This window comes from Hippopotamus amphibius, chromosome 5 (assembly GCF_030028045.1).
Source record: "Hippopotamus amphibius kiboko isolate mHipAmp2 chromosome 5, mHipAmp2.hap2, whole genome shotgun sequence".
NCBI classification, from domain to species: domain Eukaryota; kingdom Metazoa; phylum Chordata; class Mammalia; order Artiodactyla; family Hippopotamidae; genus Hippopotamus; species Hippopotamus amphibius.
In genome coordinates this window covers 35843464-35869809 of record NC_080190.1, presented here as the reverse complement: position 1 = coordinate 35869809, position 26346 = coordinate 35843464, and the positions used below count along the sequence as shown (strand labels likewise).

Here is a 26346-nt window from a genome sequence, read left to right as displayed (position 1 = left end):
GTTTTTTTTTAAAGGGTTTGAATTTTTTTTTAAGAGGTCTTTTTTTTAAAAATTAATTAATTAATTAATTATTTTTTAATTTATTGGCTGCATTGGGTCTTCATTGCTAGGAGCAGGCTTTCTGTAGTTGCCGAGAGCAGGGGCTACTCTTCATTGCAGTGCACGGGCTTCTTATTGTGGTGGCTTCTCTTGTTGTGGAGCACAGGCTCCAGGTGTGCGGGCTTCAGTAGTTGTGGTGCGTGGGCTCATAGTTGTGGCTCGAGAGCTCTAGAACACAGGCTCAGTAGTTGTGGCCCACGGGCTTAGTTGCTCTAGGCATGAGGGATCTTCCCAGATCAGCGCTCAAACCCATGTTCCCTGCATTGGCAGGCGGATTCTTAACCACTGTGCCATCAGGGAAGCCTGGTATTAGCTATTAATTCAAATGTGAAATCAATTTAATTTTTACATGTTTGAGATGATTAGAATATCTTTTTCTAAAATTTCAGCAGCAGTATCAACTTTGTTTTTCTTTCAACAGCAGTGTTTCCCAAAGAAATTGCCCATGTCTCAGTCAGTGCCTCATATTTATATTCAAGTTAAAGAATTTATTTATGCCAGCCTTAAATTTTCAGAGTCACTACACCGGAGGTAAGTTTACTAATAAGAAATGTATCTTTATCATAGCTATTTTTGTAAAATACTAACACTTGATTTTTAGGCCATGACACTTTAATGGACGATTATCTCGCTGGAAGGCTTACATATTTTAGTGGCATTTGGGGTTAAGTTGATGTAAATCTGATATATATTTTTTGACCTTTTGTTATGTAAATCTTCAAATATACATAAAAGTAGAGATAATAGGATAAGAAACTCCTATGTTTTCAGCATCTGTAGTAGATTTAACCATGATAAACATTTTTCCATACTTTATCTGTTTTATTTGAAGTATTTTAAATCAAATTCCAGAAACAGTAGCATTTCATCCCTACTTCAGTATGTGTTCTAAAAACAAGGACATTTTATTGTTTAACCACACTGAACAAAATTAATACTATTCCAAATGTCCTTTTATAGCTGGTATTTGTGAATTAGGGTCCAAATAAAGTTCATACCTTACATTTGTTGTTAAGTCTGTTTTACCAGTATCCCCCCCCCCCCTTTTTATTCTTTAGTTTAGATCTTATTTATTTATTTTAGTTTTTCTGTTGCTCAGGTTACCAGTGGCTAAATAATATTCCTTCCTTATCTATGTCATTGACTTGTCAAAAAGCCGATACTCTTAATAGTTTTTTTCTCAAATAGGCTTAAAGCAAAGATTCAAACAAAATCAGTAAGAATTAAGAAAGAATGCTGTAGCAAATTCGTATCGTACTCAGTAATGGAGAGCAGCAAGCAGCTGTTGGTTCCTGTAGCCAGCTTGATTATAAAGGCAAGAGGATACCATTTAACTGGTGTGATGAAAGTAATACTCAGCGTTTATGGAGATGGAAAATGTGATATTATCCTAGTTTTGCAGATAAGGAAACTGAGACTCAGAGAGGCTATATCGTTCATCCAGAATGACCCAGCTAATTAGTTTGAGAGCTGTCATATAGGAGCAGTTCTTCTGACACCCATGTTAGTGAAAGTATCTGGCATATAAGGAATGATAAGTTAATGTTAGAGGAACATTCATCCTTATGCCACACCTTGTTCTGGCTACCTAAATGAACCCTGCATTAAAGTCATAGGATATATTTGTAATTGGGGATACTCTGGAGGAGAGAGTGGTGATGCTGGCTTTCATGGCTCCCTCTCTAAAATCCATTTTTCTGAATTTGTATACTGAATACCAGGAGTTATTCTTCAGTGTGGACCTCTTCTGAATTTTAAGTCATAAAAAGGCATGAAGGCAGTTCAGATGTAACACTTACTTTTCAAGCTGAAACAGTGAGACCAATGACAGTTGTTTTTATTGTATCTTATTTTAAGCTACAATATCTTATTGTCTCTTATTTTAAGCTACCACTATTTTGGATTTAAACAATGTATAAACAGAAAAAGAAATGTGTGTTCTTCCAGGGTAAAAAAAAGAGTTAGCAGATTTTAAGTCTTACACTGCTTTTTTTTTTGTGATTTAGGGGTTCTTTAAAAGATTTATTAATTTCTGTTCCGAAAGAATATGAGTTGGAGAGCAAAGGAAAAGAAGGGAATACAAATACCTAGTACATGGCATCTGCCGAAGTGTGTGTTTCTCACAAGCTGCTGATTCTCATAGTGTATTCTCCAGACCAGCAGCATTAGCATCACATGGGAAATTGCTGGAAATGCAACCTCAGACCTACTGAGTTAGAAACTGAGGATGGGGCCCTTGGCTTTACTAAGTTCTCTGGGTGATTCTGATGCACTCCAAGTTTAAGAACCACTGCCTTAAGCTCTCATACTGTACTAGTCTCTTATACCAACGTTTCTAAACATATGTTTCAAAGACATTAGCTTATAACATAACACACAGTATCATTCAGCATTGGAAAAACAATGGATATAAATGAGTATTCACTGAAAAGGAATGACAAACTATTACAGTGGTAGTTTTGATTAATAGGACTCTAATGGTCCAAGAGCTGCCAATAATTTATGCCTATCTTTTTTTTCATTGAACATTCTAAAGTTCCGATCTAAAACAGAGCAGTATAAAGCAGTAGTTAAGAACATAAGCTTCAGACTTACACCTTAGTTTGAGTCTTGATGCTGACACTCACTAGCTGTAGTAGGACCTTGGGCAAGTCACTTACTCGGTTTAAATTGCTGTTTCCTCATCTGTAGAATGAGAGAAATAACTCATAGGGTGGTTTTAAGAATTAAATGAGGTAGTGCGTGTGTATAAAGCACTCAGTGTAGGCACGTAAGACATAAGAGTCGATAAGATACCACAATATTAGATGTGAAACTAGAGCTTGGAGTTTTTATATTTCATTTGCAGGCATTGGGGAACTGTTGAAGAATTTTTAACTAAGAAACAACATGACTGGAGTAATATTTTAGAAAGTGTATTTTGGTCTCAATGTGGATGGTACATTGGAGGTAAACTGTAGAAAGCATAGAAATTTAGCAGTTTGGAATTAATTTTTATTTTGTTTGTTTACAAAGGAGAGAGAGTAGATCTCTAATTGTTATTTGATTTTTTATCGCATTTATAACACCGAAGATAAAAGCCATTACTCATAATATTGTGTGTAATTATCCCTAAAGCTTCCCTACTGACTGACTAGAACTAGAATTGCCCCCATCAGTTCTGGCTCTTTTTGTGTATGAACTCCTAGCATTCTAAAAGGTAAATGTTGTGTACATTTTTGCTACAGCGGAAAAGATTGTCTATTTTTTCCTTCTTTCCTTGATAAAAGTACTTGTCATTTTTGTTAGTTCAATATCCAGTTGTTCTAATTAACTCTCTGTGATACTGTACTGTTCATTTAGCAAGGCTTTTATGCTTACATTTTCTTAAATTAGCTTTATTAAATACATTGGTTTTCGTTTTGTTAGTGAAAGTAATAATAGTTCCGAGTACAGAAATAGCATATTTAGTATAACAGTATCTAAATCTAAATTTATTCTAGATTATCAGCTTTCTAACATATATTTTTATTTTTAAAATTTATGTCTGTCGGGGGGTGAAGGGGAAACTGAGACGAAGCGAGAGAGTAGCACAGACATATATATACTACCAACTGTAAAATAGATAGTCAGTGGGAAGTTGTTGTATAACAAAGGGAGTCCAACTCGAGGATGGAAGATGCCTTAGAGGACTGGGGCGGGGAGGGTGGGGGGGGGGAGTCAAGGAAGGGAGGGAATACGGGGATATGTGTATAAAAACAGATGATTGAACTTGGTGTACCCCCCAAAAAAAAAAAAAATTTACATCTGTGACCTAAAATTGAACTATTAAAGGTGTGCTTTTAAAAAAAAATTTGTCATTAAAGAATTATGGAAAAATAACTTTCTGTGTTTAAAGCTCTTTTATTATGTTTAAACATATTTTATAGTTAGATTTTTAGACCAAAAAGATGCTTTGGAGCTCTTATAGTAAAAATGTTGGGGTTTCTTTTTATATGTGAATAAAAGCAGGGCTAGAGAATTAAGTGATTTCATGAAGAGACTCCAGAGTCTCAGTTATTTGGTTGCAGAGGAAACATCTGGATCTAATATGATCTTTAAGAAATTTTCAGTTTTCATAAGAGGCTAAGCTGTAAAATAATTTAAGAGATTTATTGTATATTGAGATTTAATTACTGTGAAATGTTATTTGAAAATTAGGAATAGTACAAGTTATAAGCTCAAGAGAGAAGGAGTTAAGAAAAAAAATGTTGCTCAGTTAGGATAAAAACCTTGTGAGGGGACTTCCTAGGTGGTGCAGTGGTTAAGAATCCGCCTGCCAATGCAGGGGACACAGGTTCAAGCCCTGGTCCAGGAAGATCCCACATGTCGCTGAGCTACTAAGCCCGTGAACCACAACTACTGAGCCCATGTGCCACAACTACTGAAGCCCAAGCGCCTAGAGTCCGTGCTCCGCAACAAGAGAGGCCACCGCAGTGAGGAGCCCACACACAACAATGAAGAGTAGCCCCCGCTCACCGCAACTAGAGAAAGCCCGTGTGCAGCAATGAAGACCCAACACAGCCAATGAAATTAATTAATTAATTTAAAAAAAAAACCTTGTGGGGAAAATCCTGGTTGGGGAAAATCCTGGTTGGGTAAATCTTGCTGGCACAAATAGGACATAGGTGCTGATAGGTTTTCTTTCTCTGCTTTTACTTATGGAAGAAAAAGACACATTGACTCAGCATTCAAGGAAGTTCAGAGGAATTAAACAAAACACATTATCTGTCATGGATAACTTTTCATCTGAAAAGGATGCTATACAGGGTGTCTTTAAGCATAATTTGAGTGTGTCAGAAAAGAACCAGAGGAGTTGGCAACCACCTCCTTTTTATTAGCGTATGTTATTTGTTCTAGGGACGCTATTGATAGATTAGAGTTTTCTTTAGAGAGTTTGCTCCTGTGTAACCCTGAAACCCTACTGGGATATATGCTGTTGCCTGGGAAGTCTTGACTTTAGATATGAAGAATCAGAGAGACATACTCTCCTCAGGTCGGCCAGAATTAGGGTTGGCAGAAACTGAAGAGTAGCTGCATTAAAATGGAGGACAGTAGAAGAGTAGTGAAAATTACTAGTGTTTTGTCAAATCTTGCTCTATTTGCATACTTAAAATATAAACTAGTAAATATTTGTACTTCATAGGTTTTTAAGAGTAATGTTTTAATAAAGTAAAAAGTAAAAGGGTGTTAAAATGTTAGACTGTGTGTTTAAGGCAGTGAGTCTCAACTGTGGGGCAGTTTTGCCCCCCAGGGTATATTTGACACTGTCTAGGGTCATTTTGGGTTGTCACAACTAGGGGGAAGAGTGCTACTTGCATCAGGTGGGTGGAGGCCAGGGATGCCGCTAAACATTTTTCAATGGTACAAGACAGTCCTGCAATAAAGAATTATCTAGCCTAAATGTCAGTAGTGCTGAGACTGAGAAAACTTGGTCTAAGGACAGCTTAACAGTTTTGATAATGAGACTATATATAAAAAATCATTGCTTACTTAAATTGAAGGCCTAGTGGTTAGAAGAAAATAGTAAGGTTTTTAGTGCTGGTCTAGCAATCTTTAGGATGTTAAGAAACATCATAGTGTTACTTCCTCCCTCTCCCAAGTTAAAACTAGTGTAAGGCAATTAATTTATTTGAATCTTTAAAAAAAAACTCAATGGAAATGGATATAGCTTAGTTATATTAAAATTAAATCTAATAATTATATCCTGAGAGTTCACATGAATTCGTATTTTAAAAGTAGTTTTTAGCTATAGTTGTATATCAAGTATCTTTGAAAGTGGCTGTCCCATAATGGAGTCATAACTTAAGAATAGTTTTTTTTCCTTATACTAAGTACACCATGGTTTTACTGTATTGGTTAATTGAATACATTTAAATTATTCTGTAAATGAATATTCTACTTTATGGGAAGTATCCCTTTTGTGAAACTAAATTGAATTGAAATATGTGATTTAATATATATGAAGGATTGTAATTTATTTAAAGATATAAAGGAATTAGAGCAAATTATTTTAGTAAATTGCGTTAAATTATTTAGGAAGCTAACTAACTCTACCCTTATGGAAACCTTAATAATATCAACCTTTGTTTTTAGCTCAACAGAAATAGATGACATGCTTAGAAAATCTACAAATCTGCTGCTGACCAGAACTTTGAGTAGCTGTTTACTGAATCTTATTAAAAAACCTCATATAGGATTGACAGAGGTAGGTGAAAAATATTTATAGCTAAATGTTTCATTATATGAAACAATTAGTGTAAATTAATTTATTGCTGAACATCCTATAGAACTAGCTTTCCATTTTAAATTTATTAATAGAAGTGGTTTTCTTCTAAAATAAAAACATCATTGTAAATTCAGGTGGTGTGAGGGAAAAGGGTTTACATGGGGAATAGTGGATAGCTGAAGATGTTAGAAGATATATAGAGATTTATGTTTGCCAGACTTTACATGAAAAGTGAAAATACTCATTTTTTTTTACTTGGTGAATGTATAAGATTTGAAAAAGTGCTTTGAAAAATTATTTTCAATTAATTGGAAGTTAGATTCTTGGTTTGTTTTTTTTTTTTTAAAGGATAGCATTCATAAGCAGTATTTATAGCAGGCTTTTGAAATCAGATAATCAGTTGTTGTATCCTGTAAGGCTATAATTATGCAGAAATGGTACAGTTGCTGGAAGCAATAATCCTATTTTTAAAAATCAAATGGCTTTGTATACATGTAACCTGCATTTTACGAGAGGTATTTTCTGTTTTCTAGCTAGTGCAAATCATTATAAACACCACACACCTGGAACAAGCTTGCAAATACCTTGAGGATTTTATAACTAACATTACAAATATTTCTCAAGAAACTGTTCATACCACAAGACTTTATGGACTCTCTACTTTTAAGGTATGTAAAAATCTGACCAAAAGTTTTTATTTCAGTCATTGTAAGCCAACTTTTAAAAGGTAAAGACAATTTTTGTTATACACATGATTCCATTATATTCCTAACAATTGAAAATTAGAGGTAATCATTGTCAACAATGAGCAGATAAATGTCAGTTCCTTTTTGGCATTTTAAACATCTTGTTAAAGTCTATTGATTTTCTGCAGCTATCTTACATTTTCTTCATGTTTTGAAGGCTTAGAATAATGTTGAATCAGTCTAACTGGATTTTCTTTCATCTTTCACCTTTTAATAATTGTATATGTTATATATATATAAGTGTGTATGTGTTTGGAAATTAAAAATGTAAGAAGAATTAAATAAGTGTAAGATTTGCTTTACATCCTCTATTGGCTGTGATCTAAAGAAAAATAAATATTACTTTATTACATGTTATTCAAGTCATCCTCTTTTCTGAATGGAAAGATTTTTGTTTTTATAATACCATGGGACATACCAAAAGATCAATTAATGGCAATTAATGGTTGTTTTAAGCAGAATGGAAAATTAAATAATTTCATAAATTTGTTGTATAAACTATTTTATTATTTTATTGATTTGGGATCATGTAGGTGAGACACTGGCATAGTCTAGCAAAATAAATCCTTTTTGCATTGAATATTTTGTTAAACTAATATAAACCATTTACTGATCCCTTATCTATAAAATAGGCTTGCTAGTTTAACCTCATAGCCCTAAGTTTTCTATTAAAAAGAAAACTACATTATATTATAAATTATCCAACTTATCTCCTAAAATTATAGTATAATCATTTACATTTAAAAAATTCAGTGTACTTGTATTTAGATATAACTGATTTAATGTTAACAGTAACCAGACTTTGCAGTCCAGTGGTTAAGACCCTGTACTTCGATGTAGGGAACGTGGGTTCAATCCCTGGTTGGGGAACTAAGATCCCACGTGCCACGTGGCATGACCAAAAAAACAAAAACAAAAACAAAAAACAGTAACCAGACTTTGAAAGTATGAAGTCCAGAAAAGACCCTTGGTTCCTAAAATTATCTGCCTGTCCCCCAGGTCTTACACTTCTCTGATAATTCTTGAGCCTATGTAGTCATCCTAATCTATAAGATACAAATGCAGATGATACCTGAGTGAACGAATTAATAAAATTATTTATTAAATAAGCTGGACAGAACCTGGACAAAACAGGAGTTCATTTATTCAGATAGTATAGTACAGTAATTAAGGGCATATACTCTGGAGTTAGACTGCTGTGTGACTTTGGCCACATTCTTTCATTTTAATGATTCCTGGTTTTATTATCTATAAAATTAGAATAGCAATATATTATCTAACTCATACAATTATTATGAGGATTAAAGGGGATATGTAGCACAGTGCCATTTGTTGTACATGATCTGTGCTCTGAGCACTCTGTTAGGTGCTGAAAATATACAAATGTATCCCTGCCCTTAAGGAGCTCACAGGAAAAAAAGCTGTAAGAAGACACTTGACTATGATTTAATAAGTACCATAATATAGAAGGAAACTCCACAAGTTTGTGACATTTATTGATTCATAGACAAATTGATTCCTTGCTTCAATATTAGATTTTATGTAATCCTTCTTTTTCTTTATTGCTCTGTCCTTATATCCATGTGTTACTCATACGCTGTGAAGAAGGGTTTTACTAAGGACTGGAATTGTAAGCATGCTTAGCTATTAACATTATATTTAATAGACTTACTATACTATGATTAAAACACAAAATGCATGACCTCTGGTGTATCTAGGGATCTTCAAGCAATTTTTCTTATCAGCTGTTAAGTCAAAAAACCACAGATACTGGAACATGATACCTCAGATTAAGGAATCTTGGAACTATACTTGGAACTGCAAAATCTGCTTGTTGAGAGGAAACGTTTAGAAATGTTAGCTCTGGTCCATCGTTCCAGTGGTCCTTAAGTTGTAGATATTTAGTTGAAGTTACAACTGCCATACGATATCCCTTGGGTTTTCTTGGAAATCAGGTTCAGCCGTACAAATAGTAGAGAGCATCCTTATTTCTTGTTGTTTATTTTTTGTTTTATTTTCACACCGAACTCAGGAAACTCTGTTTTATGACATGAAAACAAGAGCTATTTCAAGCTCAATATGTGAAGTTTAATTGTTCTTCAGTTCTTCCTTTGATCTGTTTCAAGAGGTATTTGTCTTAAACTGTGACATGAGAAAGCAATTCAACAGGGAGAATTGTTAAATCAATATTGAAGTGAATTACTGAGGGAGATTGGGGGAATTTCCATTCATAGTGAAATAGTCAATCTGTGGATGATTAAAGTACAGTCTTGATTACAGGCATTAGCATGGATTGCTTAGTTAACCTCTTAGCCTAATTCTTTTCAGTCAGTGACCTGATCAAACATATTCCTATTTAGTTGCTTAATGATTATAGCAATAAGCACTTATATGATCCTTTTACACATACCTCTGTTTGCTTCCCCTCCAAAATCCCACATATGCATATACAAAGTGCTTGATTTTATATCATATTTGTTTACTTTATGAAATATTATACAGACTGTCTTGTTAGTTTGCCTTTCATTGTACTAAATCTGTGAGTGATACAAAAGAGGTAAAGTAAGCACTTCCTGCCCTCAAGCAGTACCACAGCTTTTTTTTGAAATTAACCTGGACCCACACTGAGAGCTACTTGAAGCTAATATAAGACTTCTAACTGAAAAGATTTGCATCAGAATAGAGGGGGAAATGTCAATACCATTCCCTTTTTAATCTGTGTAGTAGAGAAATGGCCCAGTTCTTTTTCTTTGGCATCAGAGCTCTTTAACTTTGCTCTATTGAGCTTTTTCACCCTGCTACCCTGCAGAGTCCTTTCCTTTTGAATCCTGGCAGTGTATGCAACTATAAGTGCCTAGAAAGAATATGCTTGCGATTCCTTTTCAGTTTGCCTTTTTTTAATCTATTGGTGAGTATGTAGCAAAGGTTTTTTTAGGATTATGGCTCAAGTGACAGTGGTAAATTATCTTTAAATAAGGGCTTGAAATTCTCTACCTGTGGAGCAAGGACATGGTACATGGACTCTAAAAAACTTTTTTTTTTGAAATGTAACATTCAATTTATAAACACACACAATTTATAAATGCAATAATTATAAACAGATAAAGTTCAACTAATTATTAAAACATGAGCACAGACTTCCAATTTCCAGTCTGGCATGTGAAGAGCTGGGAAATTGTCACTGTGTCCCAACAAGTAAAAAGCTGAGAAAATTGAAAAAATCAACTCTTTTTTGATCTTTCAGAGAAGTGAAAGCATAGGACACACTGCTGCCCCCAAAATTGGAGAAGTAGACAAATACAGAGAATCACAACTTAATGGAGTAGAAACCCACAGGAATCATTACTGGGGTAGGAAAACCTGAAGTATAATTGATGAATATTAGAAAATCAGTATGGACAAATTTGAGTTAAAACTCCAGGGGAACCCAGCGTTAGAGGGGGCACCTGGTTCTCCCAGTGAAGATTTGAGGAAAATCCAACAGGGGCAAGGGAAAAGGAACCATTTTGAAATATGCTGGAGCATTCTGTTCTTTAAGCATTCTGTTTTTCTCAACAAGACCTAACCTCAAAATAAGCTGTTTACCAGTCCCTAAACTAATGGGAGAAGGGAAGAACCTAACTCCAGCTTGCTCTGGCCATCCTGTCCAACCTGAGGGGTGGAAGTGAAAAGCGCTTGTAAAGTTCACAGCTAAGGGAGGCTTACTTAAGACCTAATCATAGGGCTAAAGAACACTTCCCCCTCCCCATATCTTACTACCACAGTACTAAAGGGCGAGTTAATGCAATTATTTTCACCCAGTACATCACATCCAGCTATCAAGAAAAAAATTACAAGGCAGACTAAAAGGCAAAAAATACAGTTTAAAGAGATAGATATGCTATTAGAACCATATTCAGGTATGTCAGGACTATTGGAATTATCAGACCAGGAATTTTTTTTTAAAAAAACCTGTGATAAGTACACTAAGGACTTTAGTGGATAAAGCAGGCAACATGCAGGAACAGATGGGTAATGTAAGCAAAGAGATGGAGAATTTAGGAAAGAATCAAAAAGAACTGGTGGAGATCAAAAACACTGCAACAGAAATGAAGAATGTCTTTGATGGACCCATCAGTAGATTGGGCATGGCTGAAAAAAACTCTCTGAGCTTGAGGATCTGTCAATAGAAACTTCCAAAAACAGAAGAGTAAAGGAAAAAACACTAAAAAAAAAATTGAACAGAATATCCAAGAACTGTAGGACAACTACAAAAGTTGTAACATACATGCAATGGGAATATTAGAAGGAGAAAAAAGAAAGGAACAGAAGCAATATTTGATCCAATAATGACAGAATTTCTCCCAAGTTAATGTCACACAACAAACCATGGATTCAAAATGTTTAGAGAATACCAAGCAAGATAAATGCTGAAATAATTACACCTTAGGCTTATCATATTCAAACTGCACAAAATTAGAAAGGTGAAAAATCCTAAAAGAATCCAGAGGAAAAAGCTTACCTAGAGTAACAAAGATAAGAATTACATCTTACTTCTCTTCATAAACCATGCAAGCAAGAAGAGAATGGAGGAAAATAAAGTGTTGAGAGAAAAACACCAGCCTATAATTTTATATCTATGAAATTATCCTTCAAAAGTGAAGGAAAAATACTTTCTCAGACAAACAAAAACTGAGGAAATTTGTTGCCAGTAGACATTCCTTGCAAGAAATGTTAAAAGAACTTCTTCAGAGATAAAATGATATAGGTCAGAAACTAGGATCTACATAAAGAAAGGAAGAGCATCAGAGAAAGTGTAAGTGAAGGTAAAGTTCTTAATTGATCTAATAGATAACAATTCTAAAGAATAATAGCAACGATGTATTCAGTTATGTATGCTTATATATATATATAGTTGTGTGTATATATGTATACTTATGTATATTTACATGACAGGAATGACACAGGGTAGGAAGGGAGAAATTTGGATTTTTCTGTAATTATGTGGTACTCACACTACCAATGAAATGGTATAGTGTTATTTGAAAGTGGATTGGAATAATCGTGAATGTATATTGGACACTCTAGGGCAACCACTGAAAAAAGCTAATAAAATAAAATAAAATAACCAATATGCTAGGAAAGAAGAGAAAATGGAATCGTGCAAGTGCTCAGTATCACAAAAGACAGAAAAAGAGAGGAACACAGAAGTAGAAATGAACAAGTACAACAGATAGAAAACAGTAAGGAATATGATAGATATTAATCCAGCCGTCAGTAGTCACTTTAAACATCTCTGGGTCTAAAAACACCAGTTGAAAGACAGAGATTGTCAGACTGGATCAATAAAACGAGACCCAACTATATGTTGTTTATAAAACCCACTTTAAATGTAAAGACACATGTAGGTTAAGTGAATGGGGTGTCCCGGGTGGCACAGTGGTTAAGAATCCGTCTGCCATTGCAGGGGACACGGGTTCGAGCCCTGGGCTGGGAAGATCCCACATGCCTCGGAGCAACTAAGCCTGTGCTCCACTGAGGCTGTGCTCTAGAGCCTGTGAGACACAACTACTGAGCTCACGTGCTGCAACTACTGAAGCCCGCATGCCTAGAGCCCGTGATCTGCATCAAGAGAAGCCACTGCAATGAGAAGCCCATGCACCACAACAAAGAGTAGCCCCTGCTCCCCACAACTAGAGGAAGCCCATGCACAGTGAAGACCCAATGCAGTCAAAATAAATAAATAAATAATAAAATAAATCTTTAAAAAAACAAAAAAAGTGAATGGAGGGACTTCCCTGGTGGTCCAGTGGCTAAGACTCTGCACTCCCAACGCAGAGGACCTGGGTTCAAACCCTGGTCAGAGAACTAGATCTCACATGCCACAACTAAAGATCCCACATGTCACAACTAATAAAAAAGATCCTGTGTGCCACAACAAAGATTCTGCATGTGGCAACAAAGATCCCGCGTGCCGCAACTAAGATGCTGCACAGCCAAATTAATTAATTATTTTAAAAGATTATTTTTCAAAAGTGGGTGGAGAAAGATATATCATGTTAACACTAATCAAAAAAGTAGGAGTGGCTATATTAATTTCAAACAGAGCAGACTTCAGAGCAAAGGAAATTATCAGGGATAAAGAGGGCCATTATATAACGATAAAGGGGTCAGTTCTCCAAGATGACATAGCAAGTCGTAATGTGCATATGACAGTGGAGGGGCAAAATAATGTGAAGCAAAAACTGATAGAATTTCAAGGAGAAATGGATGAATCCACTGTTAAGGTTAGACACTTAAGCACCACTCTTATCAGAAATGGTCAGATCCAAGAGATAGAAAATAAGTAAGAACATATTTGAACTCAACAACACCATCAATCAACTGGATATAATCAACATTTGTAGACTACTTATCCAGCAACAGCAGAATATACATTCTTCTCAAGCTCACATGTAATCTTCACCAAGATAGACCGTATTTTGGGGCATGAAACACACCTTAATACATTTAAAGGAATAGAAATCATGCAGTGTCTGCTGCAAGACCACAAGGGAATCAAATAAGATATCAGTAACAGAAAGATAACTGGAAAATCCCAAACACTTGGAAATTAAACAACACACTTCTACATAGCACTGGGTCAAGAAAGAAAAGGATAGAAAGGAATATTATGAACAACTCTGTGCCCAGAAATTTGACCACCTAGATGAAATGAATAAACTCTTCGAAAGATGCAATCTGCCAAAACTCACATAAGAAGAAACAATGTGAATAGGCCTGTATCAATTAAAGAAATTGAATCAGTAATTAATAACCTTCTGAAACAAAGCACTAGGCCCAGATAGGTTTACTGATGAATTCTACCAAATATTTAAGGAAGAAAGACACCAATTATCTACAATATTGTTCATGTAGAAGCAGAGAGAATGCTTCGAAATTCATTCTCTGAGGCCAGCATTGCCCTAGCACCAAAACCAAAGACATTGTAAGAAAACTACAGACAAATATCTCTCATGAACATAGATGCACAATATTATTATCAGATTGAATCTAATAGTTTATAAAAGGAATTCTACATCACATCCAAGTGGGTTTTATCCCACTATGCAAGGCTTATTCATCATTCAAAAAATCAGTTAATCCATCACATCAACAAGCTAAAGAAGAAAAATCACATGGTTATATCAATAAATACAAAGCATTTGATAAAATTCAACCCCATTCTTTTTTTTTTAATTAAAAAAAATTTTTTTCAACCCCATTCTTGATTAAAAAATAATCAGTAAACTTATAATAGAGAACTTTCTCAACTTGATAAAGAATATCTACAAAAAACCTACAGTTAACATCGTACTTAATGGTGAGAAACTTGACATTTTCCCACTATTGTTAGGAACAAGTTAAGATTTTGGGGGCTCTTGGGATGAAAGGAGTATATATAAGTATATTTTGGATGCAAGGACATGAATTTTGGGGATCAGGGCAGAATGTTATGGACCGAATTATGTGTCTCCAACATTCATATGTTAAAGCTCTAACCCCTAGGGTGATGGTATTTGGAGATGGGGACTTTGGATAATTAGGTTTAGAGGGGGTCATGAGGAAGGGAGCCCTCATGATGAGATTAGCACCCTTATAAGAAGAGGAGGAACCATCAGAGCTGTCTTGCCTAGTTCCTAATCTAGGAAGAACTTAGAGTTAATGCTGAAACTTTGTTATAGTTGCTAATTACTTTCAGCATCATATAGGGAGTTTTAGCTAATGCAATAAGACAAGAAAAAGAAAAGATACAACAATTGAGAAGGGAGAATTAAAACCATTTTTGTTTGCAAATGACATGACTGTTTATGTAGAGACTGAAAGAATTAAAAAAAAAAACCTTCTGAAAGTAATCAGAAACTATAACAAAGTTTCAAGGTTAAAGTACAAAAGTTAATAGCTTTCCTATTAGTGCATTAGGTGGCTCAGGCTGCCATAAAAACACAAACAAAAAGCCATAGACTATGTGGCTTAAACAAGAAAAATTTATTTTCTCACAGTTCTAGAGGCTGAAAGTCTGAGATAAAGGTACCAGTCTGGTAGTTACTGGCTTATGGATGGCCACCTTATCACTGTGTCCTCATATGATAGAGAGCAAGAGAGCTCTGATGGTTCTTCCATTTCTTATAAGAAAAGGGTGCTAATCCCATCATGAGGGCTCCCTTCCTCATTACCCCCTCTAAACCTAATTACCCAAAGTCCCCATCTCCAAATACCATCATACTAGGGGTTAGAGCTTTAACATATGAATGTTGGGGACACATAATTCAGTCCATAACATTCTGCCCTGAACCCCAAAATTCATGTCCTTACATCCAAGATATACTCATTTCCTCCCAAGAGCCCCCAGAATCTTAACTTGTTCCAACATTAGCTTTAAGTTCTTGCATCCAAAATATTATCTAAATATCATTTAAATCATATATGGGTGAAACTCCAAGTATAATTCATTCTAAGGCAAAGTTCCTTTTCAGCTGTGAACCTGTGAAACCAGACAGGTCATGTGCTTCTAAAATATAATTGTGGGACAGGCATAGGATAAAATTCCATTCCAATAGGGGGAAGGAGAAAAGGAGGAAGGGGCGACAGTTCCTAAACAAGTCCAAAACTTAGCAAGATGAATTTCATTAGATCACAAGGCTCAAGACTAATCCTCTTTGGTTCAGTATTCTGCTTTCTAGTCTTACTGAGGTGCAGGTTGTGCCTCTGTAGCTCTGCTTGGAGGGGGCCCACCCACAAGGCTCTGGGTGGCTGCCTCTGACTTGTTGAATCTGGGACAATGGCCCCCCTTTTTGAACCAAGGAGACAGCCCTGATGGTCTCTGAATTCCCTTAGGGGTTATTCTTCACTTGTCTTGAAGCATAGCGCATAATTGTAGCCACTAGCTCTGTGGTTCTGTCCTATAGGATATAAGAAGTCCAGTAGCCTCCCTTCATTTTCAAATTGACAGTTTCTGCTTATGTAGTCCTTACCGAGTAATAGTTTAGCCATAACTTTGGGGTTCTCGCTAACCTGCTTTCCCAGTTTTTACAATATGGACAAAGTGAGAATTTTCCATATCTTTAAGTTCTGATTCCTTTTGGCTTAACAATTTTTTATTCATTTCTCTCTTTACTCATTTTACTATAAGCAGTCAGTACGAACCAAGCTGCTTCTTCAATACTCTGCTTAGAAATCTTCTCAGCTAAATAGCTAATTTCATTGCTCACAAGTTCTGTCTTCCATGAGAAACTAAAACATGAACATAATTTAGACACTATGTATGATACTGTAATGGTGGACATATGTCATGATATATTTGTCTAAACCTATAGAATATATAGAACCCGTAAGGTTCACCAAGTGTGAACCTTAATTTAAACTATGGCCTTTGACTGGTAATGATGTGTCAATGTAGGTTCATCTGTGGTAACAAATATACATCACTGGTGGGGCATTTTGATAGTGGTGAAGACTGTGGGAATGTGGGGGCAGGAGGTATATGAAAAATCACTGTACCTTTCTCACAATTTTGCTGTGAACCTGTAACTGCTCTAAAGAATAAATTATATTTAAATTGGAAAAAAAGTGAACTCACCATATAATTATGAGATCAAGAAATGAAACATTCGATAAGCAGCATTTTAGAGGCCTTCCTCATCCCCCTTCCCAGTCATTATCTCTACCTCTCAGTACTGACTCTTAATAGTATTGATCAGTTTGTCTGTTTGGAGGCACTATATATGGAATCATACATAGTGCATCTTTTTGTGTATCTAACTTCTTTCATTCAGTATGATTTTTTTGGAATATTTTGTTTGTGTTATTGCGTGTAGCTGTACTTTATTTTCAGTTCGGTGTAGTATTCCATTATAAAATTTACTACAACTTATTTTCAGCTACTCAGAGACTTGTTTTTGCTTTTTTTCTTGATTGTTGACTGCAAATGTGACCTCTGAATAACTGAGGTGTTATTGTATGAATAAAAGTTCACATTTATTTAATTTTTAGTAGTAAAGATATAAATTCATAAAGTGATGTAATCATACTTTTAAAACTAGTAAGGTATTAGGAAGTTTAAAATTTTCTCATTTAAGTTATAATTGTTATATTATTTTACACATAAAGTTGATTTGTTTCTGCTTTGCTGTAACACTTGCAGTATTACTTCTTGACTGATTAATTGCATTTCAACTTCTGATTATTCATATGCTTTGTATATAATCTTTTGTGTTATTGGTGGAATGTGCTTTTACACAACTTAGTGTTTTATTTATTAACTTGATTGTTATTTTTAAAAGGCATATGACATTTATTTCCTTTGTCACTTATTACCACCAGCTTTTCCTTATCTTCCCCAATTAGAGAGAGGGCTGCATAAAGCAGTTTCATGCTTGCAGCTGACAATACATTTGAGTGACATAAAATCCTAAAAGATCAGAAAAAAGCAAAAAGCCAAAGCTTAAATATTTATTGAATAAATAAATATACAGGAAAGTAAATAATGATGATGCTACTTTGCCAAAAATATAAAAGCTAACAGAAAGAAACAAAAGCATTTTTCAACTCTATAAGCAAAAGAGGAAGAGCAACACAATTTATGGACTACCTGAACCCCATTGATACATGAATGTGCTCAGCTTTCTGTTTTTCTGTAATTTATCATCAGTAATCAGTTACTTATAGCAAGTGCCTCTTATAAAGGTATGGAAAGCAAAAATAGAATAGGGAAGGAAATGGTTGAGGATACTTAAAAAAGCTATTTATATCAGATGATGTGCAAACCTAATGACAAACAACCTCGATTACCTAAGAAATGCCCAATGCTACTCCGAAGCCCCAGCCATTCTTAAACATTTTTGAGATACAGAAGTCCCTGAAAACTAGAAAGGTAAAAATGTAGCACCTGCCTTTTTATTTTTTAAATAAAAATATTAATTAATTAATTAATTTTATTGGCTGTGTTGGGTCTTCATTGCTGCACACGGGCTTTCTCTAGTTGATGTGAGCAAGGGCTACTCTTCATTGTGGTGTGCGGGCTCCTCGTTGTAGTGGCTTCTCTTGTTGCGGAGCACAGGCTCTAGGTGCGTGGGCTTCAGTAGTTGCGGCACACAGGCTCAATAGTTGTGGCTCATGGGCTCTAGAGCACAGGCTCAATAGTTGTGGCACACGGGCCTAGTTGCTGCGCGGCATGTGGAGTCTTCCCAGAACATGGCTCAAACCTGTGTCCCCTGCGTTGGCAGGCGGATTCTCAACCACTGAGCCACCTAGGAAGTCCACACCTGCCTTTTTAAAAGAAAAAGGAGGTAATTTGGTAATTTGAGAATTAGAAAATGATTCAATTTATAATGATTTACAACAATCCCAGATAATCCGGAAGCTGAATTTTGAGTTATTGTAGACTCCAATTCTAGCTCAAAACATGTATTGCCCCTTTTGACATATTGCTAGAAGTGGAGTAGCTTAGCAAATGGTTCTGTGGTGGATTCAGATTTTTCTAGGACCGGCTACTTTGGTAAGGGGCGAGAAATGAAATACTTTGTCCTATCTAAAATAAGTCTTTGATTGTGTCCCAAAGGACATTTTTCTGTGACAAGTCAATGATTGCTTGGAAGTATTAATCTAAACTGATAGTTTTGGACTGGGAGGATATATTAAATCATGTTCATGGAGCAAAAATATATTTCTGTTGTACCGTGCTAGTTGCTGAGGAAGGATTGTGGAATGGTTCTTAACCACTAGGATTTTTTAATCTAAAAGAGCAGATAACTACAAAGAAATAACCACAGTATTTAACGAACAGATAAATGTGGTCCTGTAGACATGTTTGATTTGGTTTTGTAGCATTTTGAATCTCACCTTTAGATGAGATTTATGCTCTGTAATCATCCTGCCTGCCACAGTCACCTTGCCCTTCATACTCATTGATGGTCCCTGCTTGGACCCTGAAGGCATTTGGGTGTTGCGTTAATTTGGAGCATAGGTAGCACTGCAGTCAGCAGAGATGAGGAAAGGGAAGAACCTGGTATAAACCCATTCTTAGAAGCTAGAAAGCTCAAGATCAGAAAGTTCAGAGATCTGAACCTAAAATTCAGTAATCCAGTAGAAGGAATATAAAATCGTATTTATTTATTTTGTGTTAATAAGCATGCATATTTTGTTTAAAAATCATGTTTGGTTTACATGTGTTTTGAATATTTCTTCTGGGGGAAAATATAATTCTTTCTTGAAGCAGTTGGTATCAGGTTCCTTAAATTTGTCTTCAGCTTCTTTTTCTCTCATCTGGGCCATAGCTTCCTATGTGCTACTTTAGCTTTTATCTTTTTCTTTAATGTTTACTCATTCATTCATTCATTCAGCTGTGCTGGGTCTTAGTTGCACCACGAGGGATCTTCGATCTTCATTGCGTCATGCGGGATCTTTAGTTGCGGCATACAGAATCTAGTTCCCTGACCAGGGATCGAACCCGGGCCCCCTGCATTGGGAGCTCGGAGTCTTAGCCACTGGACTGCCAGGGAAGTCCCATTTTTTATTATCTAACTCTAGTTATCTTAAGAAGTGTTTTGGATTTGCCCCATGGAAATTGTTTAGGTGTAATTAACAGTAACTCCTACAGTAATCTATATCTCTAATGGAATAATTAGTATACTATTTGTGACCTGTTGACTTTAGAACTACAAGATTATGCATCCCTGATTTATACTATATGTTGACTGTGTTCTTTTATGGAGAAATATCTTTTAGGGACTTCCCTGGCAGTCCAGATTCTGCACTTCCACTGCAGAGGGCACGGGTTTGATCCCTGGTTGGGGAACTAAGATCCCTCATGCCCCTCTGTGGTGCCGCAAAAAAAAAAAAAAGAAAATTTTTTTTTCAAAGTTTTCTAGAACTTTATGAATACTTCAGGTCTTTAGTTAATATAAACTTTCTTTCACTTTTTAGATTTGACCTCTTAGTTCATTGTGGAGCAGTTCTTGAGCTTTGTTTAATCCAGAGTGTTATTAATCAAGAGGTAATATATTATTTGCATATATATAAGGCACCAATCTTATCCTAAAACCTACAACTTTTATTTCTGAATCACAGTAATACTGTATAATGAAAAAACATAGTGAAAAGTAGCCATTTCACTAAATTAAACTGAAGCATAAGGAAGCAAATCATTTTTCTTTTTTAATTGATTTTAGGTGCTAAATATAAGAATAAAACAACTTCCCTTAATTGTCACACTGATATCTAAAATATGTAAATAAAAATCATAATTTCTTAAATTGGCTCCTCTTTCTGCCTATTTAATTTTTTATGGTGGTACCATCATTTTTCTTGCTTCCTTTCCTGGAAAACCTGGAGTTATCTTAGATGTATTTCTTTTTAACTGCTCCTGTCATATCCCTTCCCCCATCATAATTAATTTCTAGGTTTCTGTGTTTAGTTGTATCTACTTTTCTCCCTCTGTCTATAGTATCACTAGAGATGGTGACTAATGAGTTGGGTGCTATATACTACTAACATTTAGAAATTTCTAGATCAAGATCATAGGTTATCAAAGCATCATTTCTTCATTTAGAGCAGGAAGAAATTAGCTAGGGAGGACACCTTCATTTTGACAATTCCAACTTTATCTGCTTAGATTTTTAAGGCTCAGAAAAATGTCATAAAAGTGTTCCCCTTGTTCCAAATGAGTAATATTAAACGTAACCTTTTCTTTTTTTCTAGAACTTTCAATAAAATGTTTCAAGCCACTTGTATTAATCAAGGCTGCTAAAAGACAATTGACAAGAACTGATAGAAAGACCACCTCAAACTGTCTTAAAAAATAAAAGGAAATTATTAGCCAGTGTGACTGGAAAGTCCAAGGGTAGGGCAGATTCCATGTAAGGCAGAGCCAGCTGCTTAGAAAATGTCACCAAGGACCCAGAGTCCCTCCATCTTTTAACTCCACTTTGTGCAGTTTTGGCCTTATCTTCATTTTACACATGGTGGCCCAGCAGCTGTAGGCCTTCTCCTCTGGTAGTAAAATGGCTGTGAGGTCACAGTTCCAAACCCTGTATCCTCATGCTCTATCCTCTAAAAGAGAGAGTGTGTCCCTCCACTAGCTGCTGTGGAACTCCCAGTGGGTAAGAGGATGATCGTTGCTAGTTGACTTAAACTCATCAGGATCCATCCTTGGTGCTAGATATAGGTTCAGTCCTATCCAGACCAAATAGAACTGTGAAAGGAGGCAGAGTAATTTTTCCAAAATGTATTTGGGGACTTTTCCAAGAAGGGGGAATGGATGATAGACAATAAATCATAGATGTTTACTAAAATACTCAGTGATATTGCTACTTACCTTTTATTCAGAACACACATGCTTATGATCTGTGAGGTCTAGCATGGAGTTTGTGCATATGTCTGTTTAAAAAGGTTCTTCTGGGCTTCCTAGGTGGTGCAGTGGTTAAGAATCCACCTGCCAATGCAGAGGACATGGGTTCAATCCCTGCTCCAGGAAGATCCCACATGCTGCGGAGCAACTAAGCCTGTGTGCCAAAAAATAAATAAATAAATAAATAAATAAAATTTAAAAAAAATTAAAAAAAAAGACATAAAAAGGTTCTTCTGGTGATTCTGTTGCACACGTGTGGTTAAGAACCACTCTGATAGTACGGTACCACTTAATTCTTGTACATTGAAATAAAAAATGGTTGTCAAGTTATGTGAGATACACTTCTGCCTCCAGAGGGCACTGTTTCTTTAACAAGCAAAGGAGGAATTAATTGCTTTGTTTGTAAGCTGAATCTTTTAAAATTTAATTTAGGAGTTAGTTAGTTTCCCATCAGGTCATAAGGATTGAGAGTATTTTGGTTTCAACTGTAGTATAACTCCCCAGGAAGTCGAAACTAAATTTCTAAATGGCAATTAGTGATCTTTTTAAGAAATATCTTACCAAATAATTCAGTGTATCCTTGTGCATAAATACAAGAAAATTTACAGTGAAATCTTTTGCTGTGTTTCTTTCCTTGCTCCTGTTTCTTTAAAAATAAAATGTAGTGAGTCTGCTCATGCACAAGTGTTTTCTAATGATTATATTTGTCTGGATTATAAAATAAGCAGAATCCTTAGTCCTTAGCAAAGTTCTTTCAGGTGTTAACTTTAAAATACTTTTCTGCCTAGAACTGCTGTGTGAAATTTTTCTTTCGCATAGCACAGCCACTGACTACCTTAGATTTCTTTGTTTGTTATTATAGCCATGGAAAGTATTTTTTAAAATTTTACTTTATTTTTAATTTTTAATTTTTTACAATAAACTGCATATATTTAGAGTGTACAATTTGGTATCCCCATCTCCCAATTCATTCACCCCCCCAACCCTCCCCGCTTTCCCCACTTGGTGTCCATATGTTTGTTCTCTACAGCTGTGTCTCTATTTCTGCCTTGCACACTGGTTGATCTGTACCATTTTTTCTATATTCCACATATATATGTTAATATACGATATTTGTTTTTCTCTTTCTGACTCACTTCACTCTGGATGACAGTCTCTAGGTCCATCCATGTCTCTACAAATGTCCCAATTTCATTGCTTTTTACAGCCGAGTAATATTCCATTGTATATATGTACCACATCTTCTTTATCCATTCATCTGTTGATGGACATTTAGGTTGCTTCCATGACCTGGCTATTGTAAATAGTGCTGCAATGAACATTGGAGTGCATGTGTCTTTTTGCATTATGGTGTTCTCTGGGTATATGCCCAGCAGTGGGATTGCTGGGTCATATGGTAGTTCTATTTTTAGTTTTTCAAGGAACCTCCATACTGTTCTCCATAGTGGCTGTATCAATTTACATTCCCACCAACAGTGCAAGAGCGTTCCCTTTTCTCCACACCCTCTCCAGCATTTACTGTTTGTAGATTTTCTGATGATGCCCATTCTAACCGGTGTGAGGTGATACCTCATTGTCGTTTTGATTTGCATTTCTGTAATAATGAGTGATGTTGAGCAGCTTTTCATGTGCCTCTTGGCCATCTGTATGTCTTCTTTGGAGAAATGCCTATTTAGGTCTTCTGCTCATTTTTTGATTGAGTTGTTTGTTTTTTTGATATTGAGCTGGATGAACTGTTTATATATTTTGGAGATTAATCCTTTGTCTGTTGATTTGTTTGCCAATATTTCTCCCATGGGTTGTCTTTTTGTCTTGCTTATAGTTTCCTTTGCTGTGCAGAAGCTTTAAAGTTTCATTAGGTCCCATTTATTTATTTTTGTTTTTATTTCCATTACTCTATGGGGTGGATCGAAAAAGATCTTGCTGTTATTTACGTCCAAGAGTGTTCTTCCTATGTTTTCCTCTAGGAGCTTTATAGCGTCTGGCCTTACATGTAGGTCTTTAATCCATTTCAAGTTTATTTTTGTGTATGGTGTTAGGGAGTGTTCTAATTTCATTCTTTTCCATGTAGCTGTCCAGTTTTCCCAGCACCACTTATTGAAGAGGCTGCCTTTTCTCCATTGTATATCCTTGCCTCCTTTGTCATAGATGAGTTGACCATAGTTTATCTCTGGGCTTTCTATCCTGTTCCACTGATTTACTTTTCTGTTTTTGTGCCAGTACCATACTGTCTTGATCACTGTAGCCTTTTAGTATAGCCTGAAGTCAGGAAGCCTGATTCCACCAACTCCATCTTTCCTTCTCAAGATTGCTTTGGCTATTCGGGGTCTTTTGCGTTTCCATACAAATCGTAAAATTTCTTGTTCTAGTTCTGTGAAAAATGCCTTTGGTAATTTGATCGGGATTGCACTGAATCTGTAAATTGCTTTCAGTAGTATAGTCATTTTCACAATGTTGATTCTTCGAATCCAAGAACATGGTGTATCCCTCCATCTGTTTGTGTCATCTTTGATTTCTTCCATTAGTGTTTTATAGTTTTCTGAGTACAGGTCTTTGACCTCCTTGGTTAGGTTTATTCCTAGGTATTTTATTCTTTTTGTTGCAATGGTGAATGGGATTGTTTTCTTAATTTCTCTTTCTGATCTTTCATTGTTTGTGTATAGAGATGTAAGAGATTTCTGTGTGTGAATTTTGTATCCTGCAGCTTTACCAAATTCATTGATTAGCTCAAGTAGTTTTCCGGTGTCATCTTTAGGATTTTCTATGTATAGTATCATGTCATCTGTGAACAGTGACAGTTTTACTTCTTTTCCAATTTGGATTCCTTTTATTTCTTTTTCTTCTCTGATTGCTGTGGCAAGGACTTCCAAAACTATGTTGAATAGTAGTGGCAAGAGTGGACATCCTTGTCTTGTTCCGAATCTTAGAGGGAATGCTTGCAGTTTTTCACCATTGAGAATGATGTTTGCTGTGGGTTTGTCATATATGGCCTTTATTATGTTGAGGTAGGTTCCCTCTATGCCCGCCCACCTTCTGGAGAGTTTTTATCATAAATGGGTGTTGAATTTTGTCGAAAGCTTTTTCTACATCTATTGAGATAATCATGTGGTTTTTATCCTTCAAGCTGTTAATATGGTGTATCACATTGATTGATTTGCGTATATTGAAGAATCCTTGCATTCCAAGGATAAACGCGAGTTGATCATGGTGTATGATCCTTTTCATGTGTTGTTGGATTCTGTTGGCTAGTATTTTGTTGAGGATTTTTGCATCTAAATTCATCAGTGATATTGGTCTGTAATTTTCTCTTTTTGTAGTATCTTTGTCTAGTTTTGGTATCAGGGTGATGGTGGCCTCGTAAAATGAGTTTGGGAGTGTTCCTTCCTCTGCAATCTTTTGGAAGAGTTTGAGAAGGATGGGTGTTAGCTCTTCTCTAAATATTTGGTAAAATTCACCTGTGACTCCATCTGGTCCTGGACTTCTGTTTGTTGGGAGATTTTTAATCACAGTTTCAATTTCATTACTTGTGATTGGTCTCTTCGTATTTTCTGTGTCTTCCTGATTGTCTTGGAAGGTTATACCTTTCTAAGAATCTGTCCATTTCATCCAGGTTGTCCATTTTATTGGCATATAGTTGCTTGTAGTAATCTCTTATGGTGCTTTTTATTTCTGTGGTGTCCATTGTTACTTCTCCTGTTTCATTTCTAATTTTATTGATTTGAGTCCTCTCCCTCTTTTTCTTGATGAGTCTTGCTAGAGGTTTATGGATTTTATTTATCTTCTCAAAGAACCAGCTTTTAGTTTTATTGATTTTTGCTATTGTTTTGTTTCTATTTCATTTATTTCCGATCTAATCTTTATGATTTCTCTCCGTCTGCTAACTTTGGGTTTTGTTTGCTCCTCTTTCTCTAGTTTCTTTAGGTGTAAGGTTAGATTGTTTATTTGGGATTTTTCTTGTTTCTTGAGGTAGGATTGTATTGCTATAAACTTCCCTCTTAGAACTGCCTTTGCTGCATCCCATGGGTTTTGGATTGTTGTGTTTTCATTGTCATTTATCTCTAGGTATTTTTTGATTTCCTCTTTGATTTCTTCAGTGATCTCTTGGTTATTTAGTAGCATATTGTTTAGCCTCCATGTGTTTGTGTTTTTTACAGTTTTTTTTTTCCTGTAATTGATTTCTGATCTCATAGCCTTGTGGTCAGAAAAGATGCTTGATATGATTTCAATTTTCTTGAATTTACCAAGGCTTGATTTATGATCCAAAATGTGATCTATCCTGGAGAATGTTCCATGGGCACTTGAGAAGAACATGTAATCTGCCGTTTTTGGATGTAATGTCCTATAGATATCTATTAAATCCAGCTGATTTATTGTGTCATTTAAAGCTGTGTTTCCTTATTAATTTTCTATCTGGATGATCTGTCCATTGGTGTAATGGAACTTGTTCTTGATGTCACCTCAGAAAAGATCAATCAGCAAATTTCTAAATAGTAACAACAAAAAGTAATAAATAAATTTTTGGTTTTTTCCCTTTATTTTTGCTTAGTTCTTTTTTCAGAAGATTAGTGGATTTTGAATCACTTTATCCAGAAAGCATATAATGACTTTATGTGACTATAATGTGAATGGTTTCATCATAATTTTTATAACTTTTCTTCCTTCAGATAAATACAGCATTTGTTTTCTTTCATGACTTCAAAATTTCTAGATATTCTGGTTCCTCTCCCCATCTCAAATTTTGGTTAATATTTTAATTGTCCCATATTGCTTTTTAAAAAACTAGGAAAATGTAAAATAACATCTTCTTCCTTTTATTTTCATAAAATTCTGTGTAGGAAAAAGGGAAATTAAGTATACCGTTGATTTTAAAGGTGGATTTAAATTAGGAT

General features: G+C 35.4%; 1 protein-coding gene across 7 annotated transcripts in view; it reads left to right on the top strand.

Annotated features, from left to right (window-relative positions):
• EXOC6 (exocyst complex component 6) overlaps window positions 1-26346 on the top strand; it is a 230532-nt gene that overhangs the window by 123740 nt on the left and 80446 nt on the right. For 5 of the 7 annotated variants that reach the window (XM_057735489.1, XM_057735486.1, XM_057735492.1 and 2 more), the window contains 3 exons: window positions 521-630; window positions 6214-6325; window positions 6880-7014. In XM_057735489.1, the coding sequence (XP_057591472.1) occupies window positions 521-630; window positions 6214-6325; window positions 6880-7014 (357 nt within the window). The remainder of the gene's footprint in view (window positions 1-520; window positions 631-6213; window positions 6326-6879; window positions 7015-26346) is intronic. The other 2 variants (XM_057735487.1, XM_057735488.1) reach the window with 1 other exon arrangement.